This window comes from Peromyscus eremicus, chromosome 9, assembly GCF_949786415.1.
Source record: "Peromyscus eremicus chromosome 9, PerEre_H2_v1, whole genome shotgun sequence".
NCBI classification, from domain to species: Eukaryota; Metazoa; Chordata; class Mammalia; order Rodentia; family Cricetidae; genus Peromyscus; species Peromyscus eremicus.
The window spans coordinates 20,122,076-20,143,876 of record NC_081425.1 but is presented as its reverse complement, the minus strand read 5'-3'; the positions used below and the strand labels follow the sequence as shown (position 1 = coordinate 20,143,876).

Below are 21,801 nucleotides of genomic sequence, written 5' to 3'. Positions count from 1 at the left end.
TTCCTATCTCTTTGATCAATTTTGGTTTGAAATCTATTTCGTGAGATATTAAAATGACTAGACCAGCTTGTTTCTTAGTTCCATTTGCTTGGAATATCTTTTTCCAACCCATTTACCCTGAGGTGATTTCTATTCTTGATGTTAACATGTGTTTCTTGGATGCAGCAGAATAATAGGTCCTGTTTTCTCACCCATTCTGTTAGTCTGTTCCTTTTCATTTGGAAATTGAGATCATACTTTTTGTTTCCTGTGGAAGCAAAGGGATAACCTCTCCCCCAGTGCAACATATTTCCTGATTTCCATCTGAAGTTAAGACATTCTTAAAATATAAAGCTTTAATTTATTTCTATGACTGTTTATATCCATTTTCTTTTCTTCATCATCTAAGCACATTTTAAAGCATTCTGTACTTGTTTAGAGGTCTTTTTTTTCAGTGTGGACCTGACTTTTTGTGCATCTGCAGCCTTCTCTGGCCAGCTAGACCCTCTGTCACATGGCTAGATTAGCACATGGTGCGGGCGGCTAGCTCGGATGCTTAAATGTTGAGGTTAATATCATTCCAGATATATGCTAGAGAGCATCTTCTAAACAATCCCTTGACTTCTCCCTGGTTAGCCCTTTTTCTTATTTTCCATGAAGGTCATTCCAGACCCTTGTTACAAAAGGTTAATAGTGTAGTCAGTGGTGGAGTACTTGCTTAGCATGTGCAAGGCCCTTGATTTAATTCCCAGCCCTGAAAAATAAATTCCAGACCATTACTACAGGAGACTCTATGCCAGCCTCTCTCGCCTTCTCACAGTATTTATTGCCCTGGAATTTATACATAGAAGGTTCCATATGACCCACATTCATCTCCTATGCTCTCCTTCTTTCCAAGGCTCCCAGTCCAAGGCTGTTCCTCCCTCTCCCTCTCTGCCCTGTCTCTCTGGTCAGCTGACTTGTGTAGCTAGAGTTTCCTGCCTGGCCCACAGTCAGGACAAATCTCTGTCACCCGCCAGTCCCACAGCCACTCAGACCCAACCAAGTAAACACAGAGACTTATATTGCTTATAAACTGTATGGCTGTGGCGGGCTTCTTGCTAACTGTTCTTATATCTTAAATTAATCCATTTCTATAAATCTATACCTTGCCACGTGGCTTGTGGCTTACTGGCATCTTCACATGCTTCTTGTCATGGCGGTGGCTGGCAGTGTCTTTCCCACCTTCCTGTTCTCTCAATTCTCCTCTCTGTTAGTCCCACCTATACTTCCTGCCTGGCCACTGGCCAATCAGTGTTTTATTTATTGACCAATCAGAGCATTTGACATACAGACCATCCCACAGCAGACTTGCCTTCCCTTTTTTGCATGTTTCCTTTTCTCCACTGGTCCATTCTCTTCATTCTGTGAACACACAGATATTTTTACTCCAAAACACCACCTCCCTTTCCCTTTATCCTCGAGTCCCTCGTAGCTCAAACCACAATTCTCCTGTTGTAGTCAAGCTTTCTTTAAAGTTTTTTTCTTCATCTCCTATCTATTTGATCTGCTAGCACTAGTTTCTCCATCTTCCTCTGTAATTTGTGTTCATAGGATCTGAGTTGCCCAGGCTAGTAGCCTTTTCTTGTCCTCTTCTACAGGATTCCTGTGTGACAGCTTTTCCTTAAAAAAAGGCAACAGCTACCACATCAATCCTTCTCTACTAGTCTTTTGTTTTGTGTCTTTTTGTCTTACACCAATCTTTTCTTCGAGTCCCTTGCATCCTTAAAGGTGACATTTCTCAGGTTCCTTGGCTGGTTCTCCATATATCTACTCTTTACCTTTTACCCCTTTTCACTCTGTAGCCCAGGACGGACTGGAACTCAGGGCAATTCTTCTGCCTTAGCTCTCAAGTTCTTGGATTCTAGGCCGCCATCTTGGCTCCATATATCCATTCTTAATCATTCTTCCCTTGAAGCCCTTGTCTTCCCCTCGTCACTCTTCTCCGAGCGAGCTCTTTCTCGTCGACGGTTTCCCCTTGACCCCACACCTGCTTGTTGGACTTTCCTGCTTCTGTCTTGCTGTCCTTGCCTGAATTCTAGTTCTGTCCTGGGCACCAGCACATGGGCCTGTCCAGTGACTACCTCAGCTCGGCTTTGTCTTGGATTTCAGCACGTGTCTCTCATGTCCTTTGTTTCATGGATGGTGTGACTGTTTTCTTCCTTCCTCCACTCCCATAGTCACTGGGTAGCAAAGTCTCCACTCCAGCTCAGACACACTGACTGTACCCATTCTGACCAGGTGTTCTGAGCATGTGTTAGTGAGGACCATGGCTCTCTGAATTTGCTGGGGAAGCCTCCTTGGTTGTCCTTGCAGTCATCAGTCTGTGTGGCTGTCATCACGAAATACACATCTAACTGGAGCTGTCTCCTTGCCAAAGTCCCTTCTAGCTGTAAGGTGTACAGAGTGCAGGAGGTGGTATCCCCTCTCCTACTAGTGTCTTTAGGCCCAGCTCTACTCACATATGCTCTCGGCCTTGGCCTAAACATTTGCCAGTCTAGGCTGGATACTTCTCTTTTGTGCCTTTGCCCATTCACCGGTGTCCTCTCATTCTAGAAGGGCATTCTGACACACAAAGGCTCTACCCCTGCCAGGGCCCTTAAACTTCACGTCTTCTGTTGGAACACCTCCTCACTGTCCAAGCTTTGCTCCGAGTGTGCTACTCACTGTGCTTTATTCCGTTTCCTGCATTGCTGTCTTTCCCTGGCTGCTCGCTCCTCTTTTGTAATAGCCGCTATTTAGAAGTTAGAGTGGGAGGGAGGGGTGGCCATTCCCCATATTTTATTCATTTCAGTGTGTGTGGCATCTGGTACTTTATAGTGTGATAGTGGTGCCTACACAAGTGAAGGGAGACATGCATTTTAAAAAGCAGGTGGGAATGTAGGGCCAGGCATGCTTCCCAGCAAGAGTGGAGAGCAGTAGTCTGTGGTGTGTTTCTGTGAGAAAGAGCCAGTAGCCACTGGGAACTGACCTCTGTTGGTTTCTGTAGCTCTTGGCAAATACTGAATGGCTCTGAATGTGTATTGTAAATATCGATGGTCTGTATCATTTTATAGGCATGCTTCCTCCCTCCCTCCCTCCGTCCCTCCGTCCCTCCCTCCCTCCCTTCCTGTCAGAGTTGCACAAGACTGCTTACCAAGGTTGACATGACAGTTGGCCAGCTCTGCAAGGCAAAACCATAGGAAATGACGGAGATTATACATATAGCTGTTTGAGAAGAGAGGCCAGAGCGAGGAGCGAGAAGATCATGACTTAGAAGAAGAGTCTGTGTAAAGCTTAGGAAAATTTACTGTTAAAGAGTTTATAGAAGAATTTAAGTCTGAAGAGCCAACACTGAGCTGCTCTGGAGTTGCCTCTGTTAGGGCAGCATCACCCTACCCGTCTGGGGCGACACTGACTCTAGGTCACCTGCTTTCCTAGAGGGGTGGACGGGAGCCTGCTGCCTCAAGAGCTGGCATAGTGGCTGCATGCTGCAGCTTTGTCTGTACCTCTTAGTGTAGTAAGCAGCTGGAAAGGATAGGGACCAGGGCTACCTCAGTAGAAATGTGAAGTACTTATTGTGAGACGCCCTTGGAGAGATCAAAGCTCCGTCCTCCAGGGCTTCTTCACCTGATTAAACAGCACAGAGGCTTTGTAATTGACAGCTGTGTGTGTGTGTGTGTGTGTGTGTGAACCCTTTCAACAGGACTGAAGCTCTGAGCTTGCTGGAGATTTTAGAGGATGTTGACTTTTCAGAATTGAGGAAGCCTTCTTGGCCTTTTGTGTGGTTTACTGCCGACTGGCTTGTGTTTTCATTTTCACTGTGCAACCCAGACTGGTTCATAGTTCCTGTAGACAGTGGCTCCCATTTAGCTCATCTTTACAGGTTGGTTTCCCCAGTCACAGACCCTCACCATTAGTAATATAAAAATCATTAACTGCGAGTCACAAGATTAATCCCGATTAAGTTCAGTGATTTAGATTTACTTATGAATATGGGGGAGTGTGCTGCGGGCATTTTTTTTTTCACTTAACCTATAGCTGGCTTGAAATGTTGTGTTAGATTACCTTTGTCTTCAAAGACATGCTGAGCACTGTTAGTTTAAGGAATTGGATAAAATAGTGTAGCTGTCAGACTAGGAGTGGTAAGATGGTTTTTCAAGTCGATAGATATGATCAGTTTTACCATGTTTAACATTATTAGTGTGTGCTAATGGTTCCCAAATGGCTTAGAAGTTTCTAGAGAGAAGCTCATCTCCACAGAGAAGAAAGTAGGAAAAGAGTTGTCTGGAGAACATTTGATAGCGTTAGTTGTTTTTTTACTCTGTTATTTCTGTGTATGTGTGGGGGTCTGTGGTTATATGCCGTGTGTGTATTTGTAACTGTGGAGGCCAGAAGAGGGCATCAGATCCCCTGAAACTGGATACAGGGGTGGCTGTGAGCCACTGGGCCTGGGTGCTGGCAGTCAAGCTCAGGTCCTCAGGAAGAGCAGCCCCTGTGCCTTCTCTCTAGCCCCGTATATACTCTTTGGTTTTTGAATTCTCAGTTTAGTGTAGAACCGACCTCTTGAGGGTCATCCCTGAGATTTTAATTAGATCAGGTTTTTCTTTCACATGGATTAGGTCATATTGGTTCTTCAGTTTGATTTTGATAATATGCACAGACATGTATTCAATGAAATCTGAATAGTCCCTGTGTTTTATGTGTGTTTAGGCAAAGCTGATTGAAGGAAGGTAGGACTGTCAATGTTCCTGGGAATTTCTCTCATCCACACAATATTTCTTTGGGGGTTGGGATGCAAAACCTGTAAGTTCTTTCTGAAAGCGACAACCGTTTGCCACCCTCCTGGGACTGGCTTAATGTCATCACTGGAGGACTTAACCTAGGATTTTTCCCTCGTAGTTATGCACAATAAGGTATAACAACAATTTCATAAATATCCATTTATTTTAAGTTTGAAAAGTTTGAATATGCACAGGAAATAAATGAGCAGATGACTAAGCACATTTGACCTTCTTTCCCCCAAAGGGTTAAAATTCAATGAAAAAACACAACCCATGTCTTCTCCAGTTTTTCTCAGGCTAAGCCTTTTCTTAGAGTAGGAATAAAGGGAAATTGTTGTAGAGGAGTTTGTCACCATTTTCTGCCTTGGTAAGATTGTCTTCCTCCTCTTAGGGTCATTTTGGGCATCTTTGAGTATCCTACAAGTTACAATCTTCGTATTAAGACAGTCAGCTCTGCTAGCTGGATATGATGGCATACATCTGTAATCCCAGCACTTTGGCCATGGGGGCAGTACCGGAGTTCAAGGCCAGCCTCAGTTACATAGTAAGTTTGGGGCCAGTGTGTGCTATATGAGAAAGAATTTGTCTCAAAAGAACAAACAAAACACACCCCAAATAAACAAAATCAGAAAAAATAATTGAAGACATAAACTGCCCCTTTTTTGTTATTCATAAAAGTTGTTTCTTTTGCAGTTCTTTAGCTCTACAGGAATGAGAGGAAACATCCCTTCCGCCTGCCTCTCACTCCCTTTCCCTCTCACAGCCTTGGGCACTAATAGAGCAGCATTGTTTCATGAGATTGCCTCTACAATAATTCTACTCCCTCTCCCTAAACGCCAGTTGCTTGCTGAAGAACAATATAGAATGTTCTTTCTTGCAATAGATGCTATTTGTGTTCTTAGCTGGGACCTTGCTGTCATAGCCACAATAACTGTGCCATTGTGCAGGGAGGCTGGGTCACTGCAGTCATTGTGCAGAATAACGAGGGCTGTTTACTTGGGATTTGTTGTCCCCTGCATCTGTGGGCGAGAACACAAAGTCATTGTGATTTGCCTGGCAAGCGATCAGACTCATATAAAATACCATTGTCTGTCAAGCAAGTTAGCAGTCACAAAGAACTATTGACTTTGTTTGTTCAATATAGAATTTGTAATGACAGACACCCAGTAGTAGAGATTGAAGATGTAAGAACAGCTACCTAGTGTGTGTGCTGCATACTCACTGCAGTTTTGCAGTATATTGGGGGTCAAGTCAGAGCCAAGGTCCTTGGGGTCCACGTCTGCTCTGGGTCAGAGCGAGAGCTGCTGATGCACAGACACGCAGGTTGAAGAAGGGACACGTAGGACCCGTGTCCGTTAGGAACCAGATCTCATGGCACCGTCTCCCAGGCAACCTGAGGATTCTGAATGTTGTCATGAACATAGTTGCTTTGCTGGCTTTTTAAAAAATGTATATAGGAAATAAAACCATATTTACATAATTGAAGTAGTACTCATATCTAAAGCTCTGTACTGAAGGAAGAAGACACAGTCTGCTCTTCTAAACGACCTTGATAGGATTTTCAAGGACCCGCAGAATCCCGGTTCTTCAGCTCCCTGTTTGCTTGACTGCCCACATCCACCATTTCTCCCCATGCCGCTGGCCATTTTGAGCGATTCTCCCGTGGGTGGGTACTCATCAGTGCTCACCTTAGAAAGGCCCTGGGAATGCTTTTCAGAGTTTCTTTACATTTTGTCAAATGTTTAGACTGACTCCATTTCTCCCTTCTGCTTGCTATGTCTAAGTGATTGCCTTTGGGAAAAGTAAACTTTGACAACCTTAGTGGTTGTCCTGCTGTGAAGACTGAGGAAATGTTTGTGATTCACTAAAGGTTTTGTCATGTAGGGTCTTTTTCATGAACTTAAGATTAACAAGGATGTGGTTGATATATTGTGCACCACAATAAACTTATCTGGGAGTCAGAGACAGAACAGCCACTATATTAAACATAGGTTTAGGAAGTGGTAGCACACGCCTTTAATCCTAGCATTCTGGAGGCAGAGATCTGTTTGGATCTCTGAGTTCAAAGCCACACTGAAAACAGCCAGGCATGGTGACACACGCCTTTAATCTCAGGAAGTGATAACAGGAATCAGAAAGGTACGTAAGGCATGAGGACCAGGAACTAAAGCCTTTTTAGCTTTTAGCTTTTAGCAGAAGTTCAGCTGAGATCCATTCAGATGAGGACTCAGAGGCTTTCAATCTGAGGAAACAAGATCAGCTGAGGAATTGGCAAGGTGAGGTTGGATGTGGCTTGTTCTGTTTCTCTGATCTTTCAGCGTTCACCCCAATACCTGGCTCTGGGTTTGTTTTCATTAATAAGACCTTTTAAGATTTGTGCTACACAAGGAAGAAGTAATTTTGAGGGAGAGAAACTAATTAGGATATGGGATATAACTGAAGATTTAGATTATGTGTTGATTGTAGGCACAATTCCTTTGTTTTTTAATTTCATATCAAAATAGTATTAAAATACTAATCTGATAGTCTGCCTTTAAAAATTACACACACATTTGTTCCTTACAGAAAAATCTGCAGATTCTTATAAAGAAAGGCAATCACTGGTAGTCTCTCCCACTGCCATTTAAATTAGCTGCTATGGTGTGTTGGTGGGGCTGGCTTCCTGTGGTTTGTATACCACTTCTTCCAAAGCTTGTCTTAAACCCAAGGCCTCTGGGAACATAATAGTCCTTATGAGTGTCTTGCAATCCAAATCCAAATTTCTATATAAAATTAAAAAAATAGATTGATGGAACTTGTATGAGTACTGTTCCGCATGTGTGTATGTGTTCCATGTGCATGCCTGGTGCTCATGGAGGTCAGAAACTCTTTCCCAAGACCTGGAGGTAGGAATGGTAGTTAGCCACCAGGGGGGTGCTGGAAACACAGGGTCTCTGCAAGAGCAACAAGTGCTCCTAACTGCTGAGCCACCTCTCTAGACAAATCTACATAAAATTTTTTTGATCAATATGTTCTTAAATTAACTGCACTTGAAAGTAAATAAAACAATTTTTTAGGGCTCTAAACATTAAGAACAGGTTCTAGAAACCTCAAGTTTTTTATTGTTTTTAATCTTTCGGTATTGTTTGTTTGTTTTATGTGATCACAAAACACTTATTGTTTTGTTCAGAAATGGAAAATATTTCTGATGTAGAGATTCGAAGTTTCCCTTTCACACAGGCATATTCCTTTAATCAGAGTGATGCAGATTGGCTATTTCTCAGTGGTTGTGCAAACGAGGCCTCATGTTTTTGCACATTTTTCCTTAGGTAAATGGAAGTCCGTTAACGTGTGAAAAGTTGCTTTGTTTTCCTTCCTTAAAAAAGTCTCCTTTGTCCCTGTGATGAAGGGCACGTGCCTCCTCCGTAGCGCTAACTGCTGCTGTGTTTGCTTCTGTGACAGCCAGCCGATGGCGGAGCCTCTTCTCGTCGCCTGCTTCCCTGGCTTTCCCCTATAGTCCTGTCGCGAGACTCAGCCCTTATAGCAATGGCATTAGTACTCCCAGCTCCTCTAAAACCTCCAACAAAGCAATACTAACACCCGAGAGAACAGGTAATCTTTCAACTTCCTGACCAGCTGCTTGCTTTGCTACTTAGTCATGAAACACGACTCACATCCATCTGCCATGGGGATCCGGAGGGTGACTAGTATCATGGAGGTCATGCCACACGCTTACTCTGGGTAGAAAGCACCCGAGTTCGTGTGCTGGGTGCTCGGCTACTGCTTGGTCTCAGCTGTGCTTGGTAGACCGTCTGCCCTCTTTAGCAAATGCCTGACCTAGATGGGGTGTGAGCACAGTTTAGGTAGCTCTCTACTGATACCAGAGTCACATGACTTTACGTCATTTTCTAAGCAGTTCGTGTTTTCTGTTAGCTTTTAAAATCCAGGCTTCAGGGAAGGAAGGGTTGTACTGGCTTTTCACAAGACTAGTCTCACCATTGCCTTTCTGGTCTCAGCATTGGCGCGAATCCGTCCCACAACACCCTTTCATCTGGCTCTTTCCTTCTTGGTTCATTTTCTTAACCTACTGATTAGTTTTCACTGGGTTTCAGCAAGATTTCCATGATTGCTCACTGCTCTAAATTATGACATATATATGTCTTTACATTAATGTGTCTTTTATGCATGACATTTTCCATTTATGGCACTACTGTGTCTGCCCACTAAAAATGGACTAGGCTAAATTTAATTGTGAAATATGTAATCAGTTATTGCCAGAGATGTATTCATCTGTATTAGTTTGAAGTATACATGTGTACACACACACACATATACATATATATTTTTTCAAACACCACACCCTTAGTTTTGTGCATTAACTTTTTAGTAGACAGTATGGGTGATTATGTTTTCATTCTACAAGTTGGATTAAAAAACAGTAAATAAATTACTTCACACTTAGCTATTGTGAACATGTAAAGATGTATTTATTGTTTGTCAAATGACAACGTCAGTCTTTTTGTTACATCATGTAAACAAGAAAAATGCCACTTGCGTATGAATTTTTAACACATGTATACTTACCATTTCTCTAAATAATAATATATTTCCTCTGTGTTTTAGGTTACACCTCCAGGGGGTCCCCTCTTAGCCCCCAGTCGTCTATTGACAGTGAGCTGAGTACTTCAGAATTGGAAGATGACTCTATATCCATGGGATATAAGTTACAGGACCTCACTGATGTTCAGATCATGGCTCGTCTACAAGAAGAGAGTATGTTCTTTTAATCGAGGCACTATAAGTGGTGGGTGGAGCCAGGCACTTTTCCCAGGGAGTGGATTCTTGGTCCTATGTCACCTTCCTCTGTAGTTGGAAGAGTGACATGTCCTTCAAGTGCCGAAGAGCATTGTGGGTATTAGGCATACTCTCAGCGTCACATTGATCTGTGGAGATTGTAGGCATTCTTGAACATTTCTCTCACAGCGGTAGGAATGTGTGTTCACATAAAAATCTATACACACATACTCTTAGCGTCTGTATTTGCAATCGTCTTCTCTCTTGGGGTAAAACGCCATGACCACAGGCAACTTAAGGAAAAGGGGATTTATTTTTGCCTGTGGTTCCAGAGGAGCAAGCGTCCATCATGGCATGGTGGAGGCATGGCAGTGAGCAGCAGGCTCAGTGGCAGGAGAAGGAAGCTGGAGCTCACATCTGTAACAGCAAAGCAGAGGCAGAGAGTGCAGCGGAAGCAAGGCAAGGCTATGAACACTCAAGGCCTGCCTCTGGTGAAGTACTTACTCCCTCTGTGGCAGGGCTCACAGCTCCTACATGTCCCCAGACAGAGGACTGAGACTATGCCTGAGACTATGGAGGACATTTCTCTTGTATTCCACCATTCTCTAACTGGACTGTGTTGAGATGCCCTTCCACAATGAATGGTTAAGTAAGGGTGGTGTGTCCATACCATGGAATACTACTCATCAACAAACATGAGCAAGCTGTTGGTAGGACATCTTGGGTAGGCTCCAGGGAATCATAAAAATGAAAACAAGATGATACAAGAGATTGTATGCAGTGTGATTCCATTTGTGTAACATTTTGAAATGGTAGAACTTTAGAAATGTAGGATGTTGGTGGATGGGGTTGGGTCTTGGAAAGGAGAGGGTGGTAGATATGCCTCTAAAAGCATAACACAAGGGATTTTCATGGTATAGAACTATTTAGTATTTTGAATGGCATAAAAACATGTAGCTAGTAAAATTACAAGAAACTTAATATTAACCTGTACATGCATAAGTAAATGAAAAAATCTGAGTAAAATGGGTGGATTATATCACTGTCAATACCTTAATTATTATGCTAGTCCACAAATTTGCAAAACTGTTAGAAGCTGGGTGAAGTGCTAGTATTATTTCTTAGGGCTTTGTGGGAGTCTATAGTAATCTTAAAAAATTCAATTAAAAATGCATAAATATGCTCCAGAATAAGTAACTGTGGAGGACTACTGGAAATGGAGCACTTTATGAAGTATCTGTGTGACGTGCTTCAGAGGCATCGGTACTGTATTTCAAGGGCACAAGAAGATGTACATCGCAGAACTGGGCAAAGCTTGTTTTTAGATTATCTTTTCAGGCTAGTATAGTGGAAATAGTTAAACACACCAATTTCTTGCTTTGACAATTAGTCAAGAGTACGATGAAAAACGTGGGGATACTTACAGAGGCTTTAATAAGATACATGTTGAAGAGCAGAGCAAGGTGATTATTTTGTATCATTAATGGCAAATTTAAGTGCTTTAGTCTGGAAAAAGACTGGATGTCAGTTTCAGATATTAAGTGATCCTGAAGAGAGACACAAGGCTAAATAGTGGAAACGTTGCAGTTTGACTGTCTTTGGGGTGGTTGCTTTTTAAGATAACCTAAGACTGCTGAAGCATTAAAACACCACCATACTATGGAGGAAATACTAGCTAGTAACAAAGATTAGAGGAGTCATGACCTTGCTAGAAAATGTTTGCACGTCAGGTTTTAATCTTTCTTCTTGGCCCAGACATTGATAGAGGGAGCAGGTTCCTTACTCCATCAGGGACCGGGTTTTTCTAATTGTACTAGCTCCCAGGAAACTATAATAATAATAATAATATTTCTTCCTAAACTCTGATTTTCTAACTATTTACAAACTTGAAAAGGAATAATTTGGAGAATTTTGTAGCTAATGATGTCTGGAGTCATGTCAGGTAGGTCTGACCTTCACTGGAGCGGTGATATATTTTTTTCAATGTTGACTGACCTAACATTAGATATATGTTTGGTAAATAAATGTATGCTTTTGTTTGTGTTGGGAGGGGATTTAATAACCTGAAACAAGGTGGTGTGTCCTTGTTTGAGTAATTCATTGTCATTTTAAAGTAAACATATGAGTTGTAGTTTAATGTTAGTTACATGAACTTTCTCATGGTGCTGTTTGCTTCCATAGGTCTCAGGCAAGACTACGCTTCCACTTCGGCATCCGTGTCCAGACACAGTTCCAGTGTGTCACTGAGTTCAGGAAAAAAAGGGACGTGTAGTGACCAGGAATATGACCGGTACAGCCTGGAGGACGAGGAAGAGTTCGATCATTTGCCGCCACCTCAGCCTCGTCTCCCGAGGTGTTCACCTTTCCAAAGAGGAATTCCCCACTCACAGACTTTCTCCAGCATTCGAGACTGTAGGAGGAGCCCCAGTTCCCAGTATTTTCCTTCAAATAATTTCCAGCAGCCACAGTATTATTCACCCCAAGCCCAAACTCCAGATCAGCAACCAAATAGGACCAATGGAGGTAGGTTATGTTTTCTAGCCACCAATTCTTGGCAGGTGTTTCTCAGATCTGAGTTCATCCTTATCAGTTTGGTCTAAATTTACATCTAAAATTGACTATTTTCTAGCTGTGTCTCGGATTTATAGATGTCTGACTTCAGGAAAACTACCATGATGATCCCCCCTCAGAATCACATTGAGGTGTGAAGATCTTTTTGTGTATTTGTGTGTGCACACTGCTCTTGAACACACACACATATACGCGTTCGCGCTCACACACACACACACATACACATATGCACGTATGTGTGCTGAGGTTAGAGGTCAATGGCTGTTGCCTTAATTTTTTCTTCACCTTATTTTCTGAGACTAGGTATTCCTCTGAATCTGGAGCTCGCTGATATGGCTCTACTGGCTGGCTGACAAGCCAAGGGTGCGTCTGTCTGCTTTCCCAGAGCTGAGATCATAGGAATTCTTTTTGAGTGCTGGGGGATCTGAACTCAGGTCCTTATGCTTGTACTGTGTGTCTTTTACTGACTGAGCCGTCTCTCCAGCCTCTGAGTGTGGAGATCTTTGTGTTGCTGTTTGCCCACTGTAGGGCGGCCATACTGTGCAGCCTGAGGACTTCATGGCCAGGCTCCATGTCATCGAAGGCCATGTGCTGCATTCATAACATCACTAGCCTCTTACCATGGGTTTTGAACTTAGACAATGTTGAGAGGATGCTGCTCTTGCACACCCAGATTTAGGTGGAGTCTGGTAAAGCGTGCTTCAGATACTAACTTTAGTGCCTGTGAAGCAGTAGGATTGGGGAAATGGCTATGTGGCATGTTCGTGAAAAGTTCATCTGTAATGTTGGTGTGATGGGGTATAATTCTCTTTCATATTTTTTGACTGTTCTCTTCCTCATATTCCAAGGAGTTTGACTCTGTGACTACCAAGAACTACAGAGAGAACAATCATGTAATACCCCAAGGCTGGTGTATGTGTGTATTTATGATCAGCCAGACCTCCATGCACAGCCTAGAAAGCTGGAAGAAACTACTTAACTGTTTTGGACCTATGTAGTTACAGCCTTTAATTATTAAAACATATCATTTCTCAAAATCTACAAGTAAAATAATATTTTTAAGTGTCACCAGGGTGAATACAAATTGGATTACAGATCAAATGTTACACATTTTAGTTTTCATCATTTCTTCTGCCATACTTGTATTATTGAGCAAACTAAAAGTTCATTTGAAAGTATTTAAAGCATTATATTCTGAGTTTCTCTCGATACCTTCAGATTTAAATGTAAGACTGGGCTAAAGAAAGTCCTAGCAACTAGTATCTTAAAGCTCCTAATGGTAGCCAGATGGTGCTCCATTCCCCATGATTACTGGCTATCATGACACTGTCACAGCTGGAGGGTGGGCACCTGGCCTTGCTACCTGAAGCTGTTTTCAGGCACCGCAGTTGAGTCTGTCATGCAGCCAGCTGCTGGCTCTCCGTCTCGGCCGCTGTCTTAGTTTAGACCACTGTTTCTGTGAGGAAACTCCATGACTAAAAAGCAAGTTGAGAAGGGTTTATTCAGTTACACTTGACATTGCTATTCATCACCAAAGGGAGTTAGGACAGGGAATCAAACAGGGTAGGATTCTGGAGGCAGGAGCTGATGCAGAGGCTGTGGAGGGAAGCTGCTTACTGCCTTGCTTCCCATGGTTTGCTCAGCTTGCTTTCTTAAAGAACCCAGGACCACCAGCCCAAGGATGGTGCCACCCACAGTGAGCTGGACGCTCCCCCAGCGATCACTAATTGAGAAAATGCCTTACAGCTGGATCTCATGGGGGGCATCTCCTCAACTGAGGCTCCTTCCTCTCTAATGACTCTAGCTTGTGTCAAGTTGACACACAAAACACATCACTATTAAGTCACAACCCATCTTTTTTTATTCATCCCCAAGATATCACATTAAAAACATAAATAACTTTGAAAGTCCCACAGTCTTTACAAACTCAGACATAATAAAATTCTAGTCCCTTTAAAATAACCAATTTCTTAAAATCTAAAGTCTTTTAAAATTCAGTTTCTCAACCATGGCCTCCAGTAAAATACTTTCTTACTTCAAGAGGGAAAAATAAGGGTACAGTCACAGTCAAATCAAAGCAAAACCAAATTCCAGCCATCCAATGTCTGGGATCCACTCACGATCTTCTGGACTCCTCCAAAGGGCTTGGATCACTTCTCTGCCTCCACCCTCTGCAACGCACACAGCTTGGCTCTGGCTGGGCTGGCTCCACTCACAGCTGCTGCTGCTGCCACTGCTGCCTTTGGTGGTCATCCCATGGTACTGGCATCTCCAAAACACTGGGGTCTTCTGCTGAACCTGGATTGCACTTTCACCAATAGCCTCTCATAGACTCTCTTCTTGGTGCCAAGCCTCAACTTTTTTCCATGACCCCTACAGTCCTGGGCCTTCAACTGCCACTGAGGCTGCCCCTTCACCACTGTTCTCTCCTGGCTTCTCACAGTGTCAAGCTTCAGTTGCACTCCATGACCCCCTCATGCCTTCAAAACCAGTACTACCTGGGTGACTCTTACACGTTACCAAGTCTGGCTGCCAGCAGGAGATACAACATTGGCTGTCTCTGGAACACAGCTTCTCTGTGCTCTCAGAGAATTTTCCAGAAGATCTCACCTCCATGATGCTGGTCTCTTCTTGATCACTGCTAATTTCTTAGCTCCAGCTGACCAGCATCAAGTATCCCAGCAAAGCAAAGTTTCACTTTAGTAGTTCTGGTATCTTGTTAATCACAGCTGATTCTTCAGCCCCAGCTAACCAGAACCACAGAATCTTAAAATAACAAATGGCCCTGATAAAGTCTTCAAGCTTCCCTCTGAAATTTCACAGGCCAGGCCTCCATGTTCTGCTCTGTTCTCAGCATTCTTATCTCCCAAGTTTCCACAGAACACAAAGAACTCTTAACACTCAATGGCTTTTCTAGCCCAAAGTTCCAAAGTCCTTCCACAGTCTTCCCCAAAACATGGTCAGGTCTGTCACAGCAATACCCCACTCCTGGTATCAATTCATCTTGGTTAGGGTTTCTATTGCTGTAATGAAACACCATGACCAAAAGGAAGTTGGGGAGGGAAGGGTTTATTTTTATTTGGTTTATCCTTCCACATTGTAGTCCATCACTAAAGGAAGTCAGGACTGGAACTCCAGCAGTTCTGGAATCTGGAGGCAGAAACTGATGCAGAGGCCATGGAGGGGAGCTGCTTACTGGCTTGCTTCCCATGGCTTGCTTAGCCTGCTTTCTTGTAGAACTCAAGACCATCAGCTCAGGGGTGGCATCACCCACAGTGGGCTGGGCCTGCCCCTTGATCACTAATTGAGAAAATGCCCTACAGCTGGATCTCCTGAAGACATGTCCTCAACTGAGGCTCCTTCCTCAAAACACAAAACGAGCCAGTACACCTGGTACCATCAGTGGGCTTCCAGTCCTCTTCCTGCCACTGTTTGTTCTACTTAGAAAAGCGTAAGACTGTCGTCAAACACCATTGGAAGAGGACTAGGTTTCCCTAAGCCCACACTATGATGCTGCCCACAAGAAAACAGGCATGTACTCCAGTCCAGGTCCGGTTGTGGTAGTTTTATTTTTAAGTTTCTGCGTGTGAAGGGGCATGGAATACAAAGGTAATTTTTTCTGGATGTGCTTCCGAACTCAGGGCCCGCTGACGTCAGAGAGAGCACAGACTGTGACGTCAGCGGGCCCTGAGTTCCAGTCCTGTCCCATCCACGCTGGTTTCTCAGGTCACTGAGCTTTGGTTTTCTAAGCTGCAAAACCAAGAAAAAATAACATGTAACTCTCAGAAAACATCACTGTAATTTCACATCAAGCCATCTGGTATATTTTCTCCCAACTTAAATATGTTATAAGGAATAAATTAAATAATGAATACTACATTGCCTGGAGTAGATGTGCTGAATAAAATTCCTCTCCCACTCCACCTACACTTTTTGAACATTTTTAAACATATGGCTCAGATATCTGAGCCTCCGTTTGTTACCACAGAATGTTATTTGAACCAACTTATGAAAGAAAAATGGTAACTTTGAGACTCTCCAATGTTCATCTCAATTACTAAAACTATATAGATGGGAGAAAATAATTATTAGCTCTTGGATCTATTTAAAAATAAAAAATTTAAAAGAGGACATGAAGTTGGGATCCTGGAATAAATTGGAGCAGGGAAGGGAGGATTAGATTTGATAAAGAAACATTGTATACTCGTATAAAATTTTTAAAGACTAAATAAAATACTATTTTTAAAATGAACTGAATCTTGTATAATTCTTGTGACAAAATATGCCTCACTCAAACAAAACCCAACTGGCATGGTGGCACACACCTTTAATCCTAGCATTGGGGAGACAGAGGCCGGTGGATCTCTATGTTCAAGACCAGCTTGGTCTTCATGGTAAGTTCTGGGCCAGCCACACCTACGTAGTGAGACTCTGTGTCAAACAAACAAAACCCATGTAAAACAATAGAAATAGATTTTTTTTTTAAACTTACTGGTTTATAGCTCATGCCCTGTCTAGTTTCCAAAGAGATAGCTCGTACAGGTTTTTGACATGTTTTGGGGACTCACTGATTGTGACTTGTCAGACAGTTCACGGTCTGTCAGAACACAGAAGTGACTAAGCTTCTTTCCCGTCTCCCCTGTACTTGTTCAGGGTCTGGGCGGTACAGTGCAGTCCTTGGTAGCACAGTGACCCTCCCCAGGTCTGTGTTGACTGGCAGGGGAAACTAGTGTCTCCCGATTCCTTGGTTGTCTGTTCCACAGAAGGCCGGGATTTGCTGCCCCCTGACTGTGAGCATTTGGACTCTCTTCTGGGTTTCTGACTTTTCTCTAGTTTATTGGCCCTTGAAGATAAAATCTCTGATTTCTTAGGAAGATGGAATTAGGACATTGCTTTTTAGTCCCTGGACTTTAAGGTGTGTGAGTGCATTCCGGATTGTTTGCCAGGAAGTGAACCATATTTCCTGATGGTCTGATTCAAGAGATCGCAGCTCACCCCTAAGTGTCCTAAGGATTTATACTCATGCAGCTTATTAGTATGGGCATATTTCAGGATTATGGAGTTAGCAAATTGGCTTGGTACCCAAATACGAGCAAAGACTGCTCTTAAAGATCAATGTGTCTGGATTAATGGAGATTAACCACACGTGATGTATGTACCTTACCTAGATCATGGTTTAGGGGGGGAAATGTAACAAATGGCATTCTTGAGATGTTTAGAAGATTTTTGCTTATGAGTTACGATGTTACTGTGCTTAAATGTGATAAAAAGTTTTGTGATTCTACAGACATTTCTTCCTCCTAGGAGATCCATGTGTATTTAGGGTTAAAATATCAAGAGTGTCTGAAGCTTTTATACTGTTGAAAGCAAACAAATGTATATGTTATGATAAACTAACTGTGGCAGAATGGAAAACAGCTGGTAGCTTGAGGAAGAAAACACATGCACTCAGGGTACAACTTTTAATTGCTATATTTAAAGCATTTATGGTAGATTTTTGAAAATAAATGCATTTTGGTTTATATTAATTAATTAATAGTACTGGGGATGCAACCCAGGGACCAATCTGTGCTAGGCAAACTGTTCTACCACTGAGCCACACTATCAGCTCCTGGAATTAAAATTTCAGAATATAGCTCAATTCTAATTAATAGCATATGATTGTTTCCCTCTGCTTCTATGCTATCTAAAACAATATATAGTGGAAATAGTCTCATGTTGACGTAGGCTCTTCACATCAGATTTGTGATGTTCAAGAGACCTAGCTATGGGTTCTTTGAATGTCATTTATCACATACTCTGCCTACACACACACACACACACACACACACACACACACACACACACACACACACCCTTTGTAATATTAAGTACCTGCTGTGTGGAGCTAGGGCCTTTAATAGGCCCCAGGTAGGTGTGGGGGTGAAGCTCATTGATAAGTGTGCTTATAGCACTTGTAAAGCCTTGGTTTTATTCTCAGCTCTGGGAGTCAGGGGAAGCCTCAAGAAGATAAGAAGATAGTCTTCTCTTAATCTGAGCTTTTGTTTTCTGTACTTTGTTACCCTGCTCACTGAGTTCAGAAGATATTAAATGAAAAATGTCAGAAGTAATTGTGCTGGCTGGTTTTATGTCCACTTGGCATAAGGTAGAGTAACTGGAAAGGAGGGAGCCTAGATTGAGAAAATGCCTCCATGTGATTGGGCTGTAGGGCAGATGGTGATGCACACCTTTAATCCCAGCACTTGGGAGGTAGAGGCACTCGGATCTCTGAGTTTGAGGCCAACCTGGGCTACAGAGCCAGTTCTAGGACAGAACAGCCTGGGCTACACAGAGAAATCCTGTATTGAAAAGCCAAAAGGGGAAAAATTGGGCTATAGGCAAGCCTATAGAGCATTTTCTTAATTAGTGATTGATGTGGGAAGGCCCAGCCCATTGTAGGTGGGGCCACCCCTGGGCATGTGATCCCAGATTCTATAAGAAAGCAGCTAAGCAAGCCATGGGGAATAAGCCAGTAAGTATTGCTTCTCCATGGCCTCTGCATCAGTTCCAGCCTCCAGGTTCCTGCCCTGTTTGAGTTCCTTCCCTGACTTCTTTCAGTGATAAATATTGATGTGGAAGTTGTAAGCAAAATAAACCCCTTCCTCCCCAACTTGCTTTTGGTCATGATGTTTCATCACAGCAATAGCAGCCCTAACTAAGACATAAACAATAGATTGTAAATAACTTTTATTATTGACTAGCTTATAAACTTTTATTAATTTTTTATTGTAGGCATAAATATACAAGAAAAACAGAGTATGTACATTTTGGCACTATCTATGGTTTTAGATAGCTGGGATTTTGGAGGAAATGACTCTGATGAAAAAAACAACCATGAAGACGAGTCTGTGGCAGGATGCTGTAGCACTGTGCACAGGCAGGGAGTGTGGGAGGGGAGAGTCCTCAGCCAGCAGGTGTGTAGAAGAGCTAGCTCCTCTATGAAGCAGGAGTTGAGTACATTCTGAATGTATTAGTAAGGGTTTGAAGGTTGGCCGAACCCTTCTGGTCTTTAACATTACACTTTCCAAAATCTCTTGTACTTCATCATACTTATATAATATGCTTATTACATTTGCATGATTTTCTGTCTGTCCCCTAGACTACACCAAAGGACAAAAAGTTGCTAGATAGGTACAGTTAATGAATATTAGCAATGAAGATGGCGTGGTGTGTAAGGGGAGATGAGAAAGGGCTCTGGTTTGATTTCAGTGCATCTTGAGGAGTCCAGTACATCACTGGTTTCTGATTTAGCTTGGGAAAAAAAAGTGACTGTGAGACTGTATGTCCTGATATGCACACTCCAGAGTATTAGAGTATATTTAATAGGTGAGACTGTATGTCCTGATGTGCACACTCCAGAGTATTAGAGTATATTTAATAGGTGAGACTGTATGTCCTGATGTGCACACTCCAATGTATTAGAGTATATTTAATAGGTGAGACTGTATGTCCTGATATGCACACTCCAGAGTATTAGAGTATATTTAATAGGTGAGACTGTATGTCCTGATGTGCACACTCCAGAGTATTAGAGTATATTTAATAGGTGAGACTGTATGGCCTGATATGCACACTCCAGAGTATTAGAGTATATTTAATAGGTGAGACTGTATGGTCTGATGTGCACACTCCAGAGTATTAGAGTATATTTAATAGGTGAGACTGTATGGTCTGATATGCACACTCCAGAGTATTAGAGTATATTTAATAGGTGAGACTGTATGGTCTGATGTGCACACTCCAGTGTATTAGAGTATATTTCATAGGTATAATTCTTAATGGATTTGAGCAAAGAAAACAAATACAACAAATTTAGGCATTAGCATGTTTATGATCCAAAATTTCAGCCCCACTCTACTTTTCAAAATATTATCCTTTAATATTTAATTTCTTTCATTTTGGAGAAACTGAATTTAAACCCATGTTAATTTTTCTCTCTAGGATTGATAATGGAACAAAAGATAAGAAATGCTGGTTTAAACCATACACTCAATGAGATTGGAATCTGGTGGTCTCATTCAATTTGGCACCCCCAACATATACAGAGGGCTTGGCATTTAGCATATGCGTCATAAATATTTCTCTGTTCATTCTTTCCTTCCATGGAATGGAGAAATGTGTCCAAGTGGAGGGACCATTGTGCCCAATGAGAGAGTACTCCCCTGTCGTTGCGATAGGATGAATCCAGGAATGGGGCGTTGGGGAGAAGTCTTGTGGTGGCTGTTGAGCATGTAATCTGGAGGCCTACTCTGACCTGTCCTTGTTCAGAACTTTAGGCTTTGGGGTTGAGGTGAGAAGGGTGGAAGTAGAACTGAGTCTGGTGTCCCCATGTTCTAGAAGAACATGGCAGGGCCCCTGGAAGCCAAGTAGGTGGATTTTGTGGAAAGTGGTGACTGAAAAGGAACTGTGAACTGTGTGGTAGAAGGTCTGCTGACTGTTAGGGCTGAGAGGATCTGGAGTCGGGAGCCCAGAAGGCAGGGGCGTAGGAGAGACTGGAGGGGAGAGGAATGAAGTCCAGTTCAGTGCTGGTTTGGGCTCAGTCGTCACATGCAGCCTTTGTTTTCTGAGTTGGCCTGAGCTGATGTGTGGTAGTGGGGGCGGGGAGGGGCTAGCAAAGAACCAATTATCTTGAACAGATTCTTCATGGTTTCACATCTGAGCCAGGCTGTTCGTATGTAACTCTCTGCCACCTCCTGGTGGCAGAGGATGAACCTAGCAGGAAAGAAACAAAAAGACCCGTTCAGTCTTCAGTCTTTTCTGAGTATGCAAACAGTTCACATACTGGGAGGGTTAACACTTTTAAGAAGTTAATGCACCTGGGGGCCATCCTAAGACAGTTAAAATTGGAATTTTTTGGGGGGGCGTTAATTGTATTAATGTATTCCACTTTGACCTGTAGCAAAAGATTTAATAAGTTTTGATTTTGAGTTTCATTATTTTTTAAATTTAGCACATACCTTTGTTTTTAGTGTTCTCATTTCTAAATGACTCCAGGGTCATTTTCTAACCTTATTTGATGAAGTGTTACTACTCAGTAAGTGGAGAAATGTACTTACTGGGTAGAACAAACAGCAAATTGATTAGGAAGGCCCTTTTTCTTTATTATAGAATGTGTGTTTTTCTCTTGTCAACAACGTATCAGGATTTTCTAGAGTGTATTGCCCTTGCAAGAGGTTACTTCTCCCTTATAGTTTGTTTCCTATTTTCTGTGTGTTGTCACTGATCAAAATGGCTTTTTTATTTATTTACTTTCAAAAGCAAATGTTTTGATTGACGTGGAAATTATTTGTGGTTTTTAACTTGAGAAAAATCCTTTCTTCTTTTAGATAAGCTACGAAGAAGTATGCCTAACCTGGCCCGCACACCAAGCACCGCTGCCGTCAGCAGCAACCTCAGCTCTCCTGTGACCGTGAGGAGCAGCCAGAGTTTTGACTCAAGCTTGCACGGAGCTGGAAGTGGGGTTTCAAGGGTGCCGTCCTGCAGTAAGTGTAACAGAGTGATGGCGCTAACCACTCTAGTGCCGTCCTGCAGTAAGTGTAACAGAGTGATGGCGCTAACCACTCTAGTGCCGTCCTGCAGTAAGTGTAACAGAGTGATGGCGCTAACCACTCTAGGGTGCCGTCCTGCAGTAAGTGTA

At 42.6% G+C, this 21,801-nt stretch overlaps 1 protein-coding gene across 2 annotated transcripts in view; it reads left to right on the top strand.

The window, feature by feature from the left end:
* The window catches only part of Slain1 (SLAIN motif family member 1), a 57,581-nt gene that overhangs the window by 25,769 nt on the left and 10,011 nt on the right, over positions 1-21,801 (top strand). Inside the window, exons 3-6 of one of the 2 annotated variants that reach the window (XM_059273234.1) lie at positions 8,223-8,372; positions 9,384-9,533; positions 11,736-12,077; positions 21,491-21,646. In XM_059273234.1, the coding sequence (XP_059129217.1) occupies positions 8,223-8,372; positions 9,384-9,533; positions 11,736-12,077; positions 21,491-21,646 (798 nt within the window). The remainder of the gene's footprint in view (positions 1-8,222; positions 8,373-9,383; positions 9,534-11,735; positions 12,078-21,490; positions 21,647-21,801) is intronic. The other variant, XM_059273235.1, reaches the window with a different exon arrangement.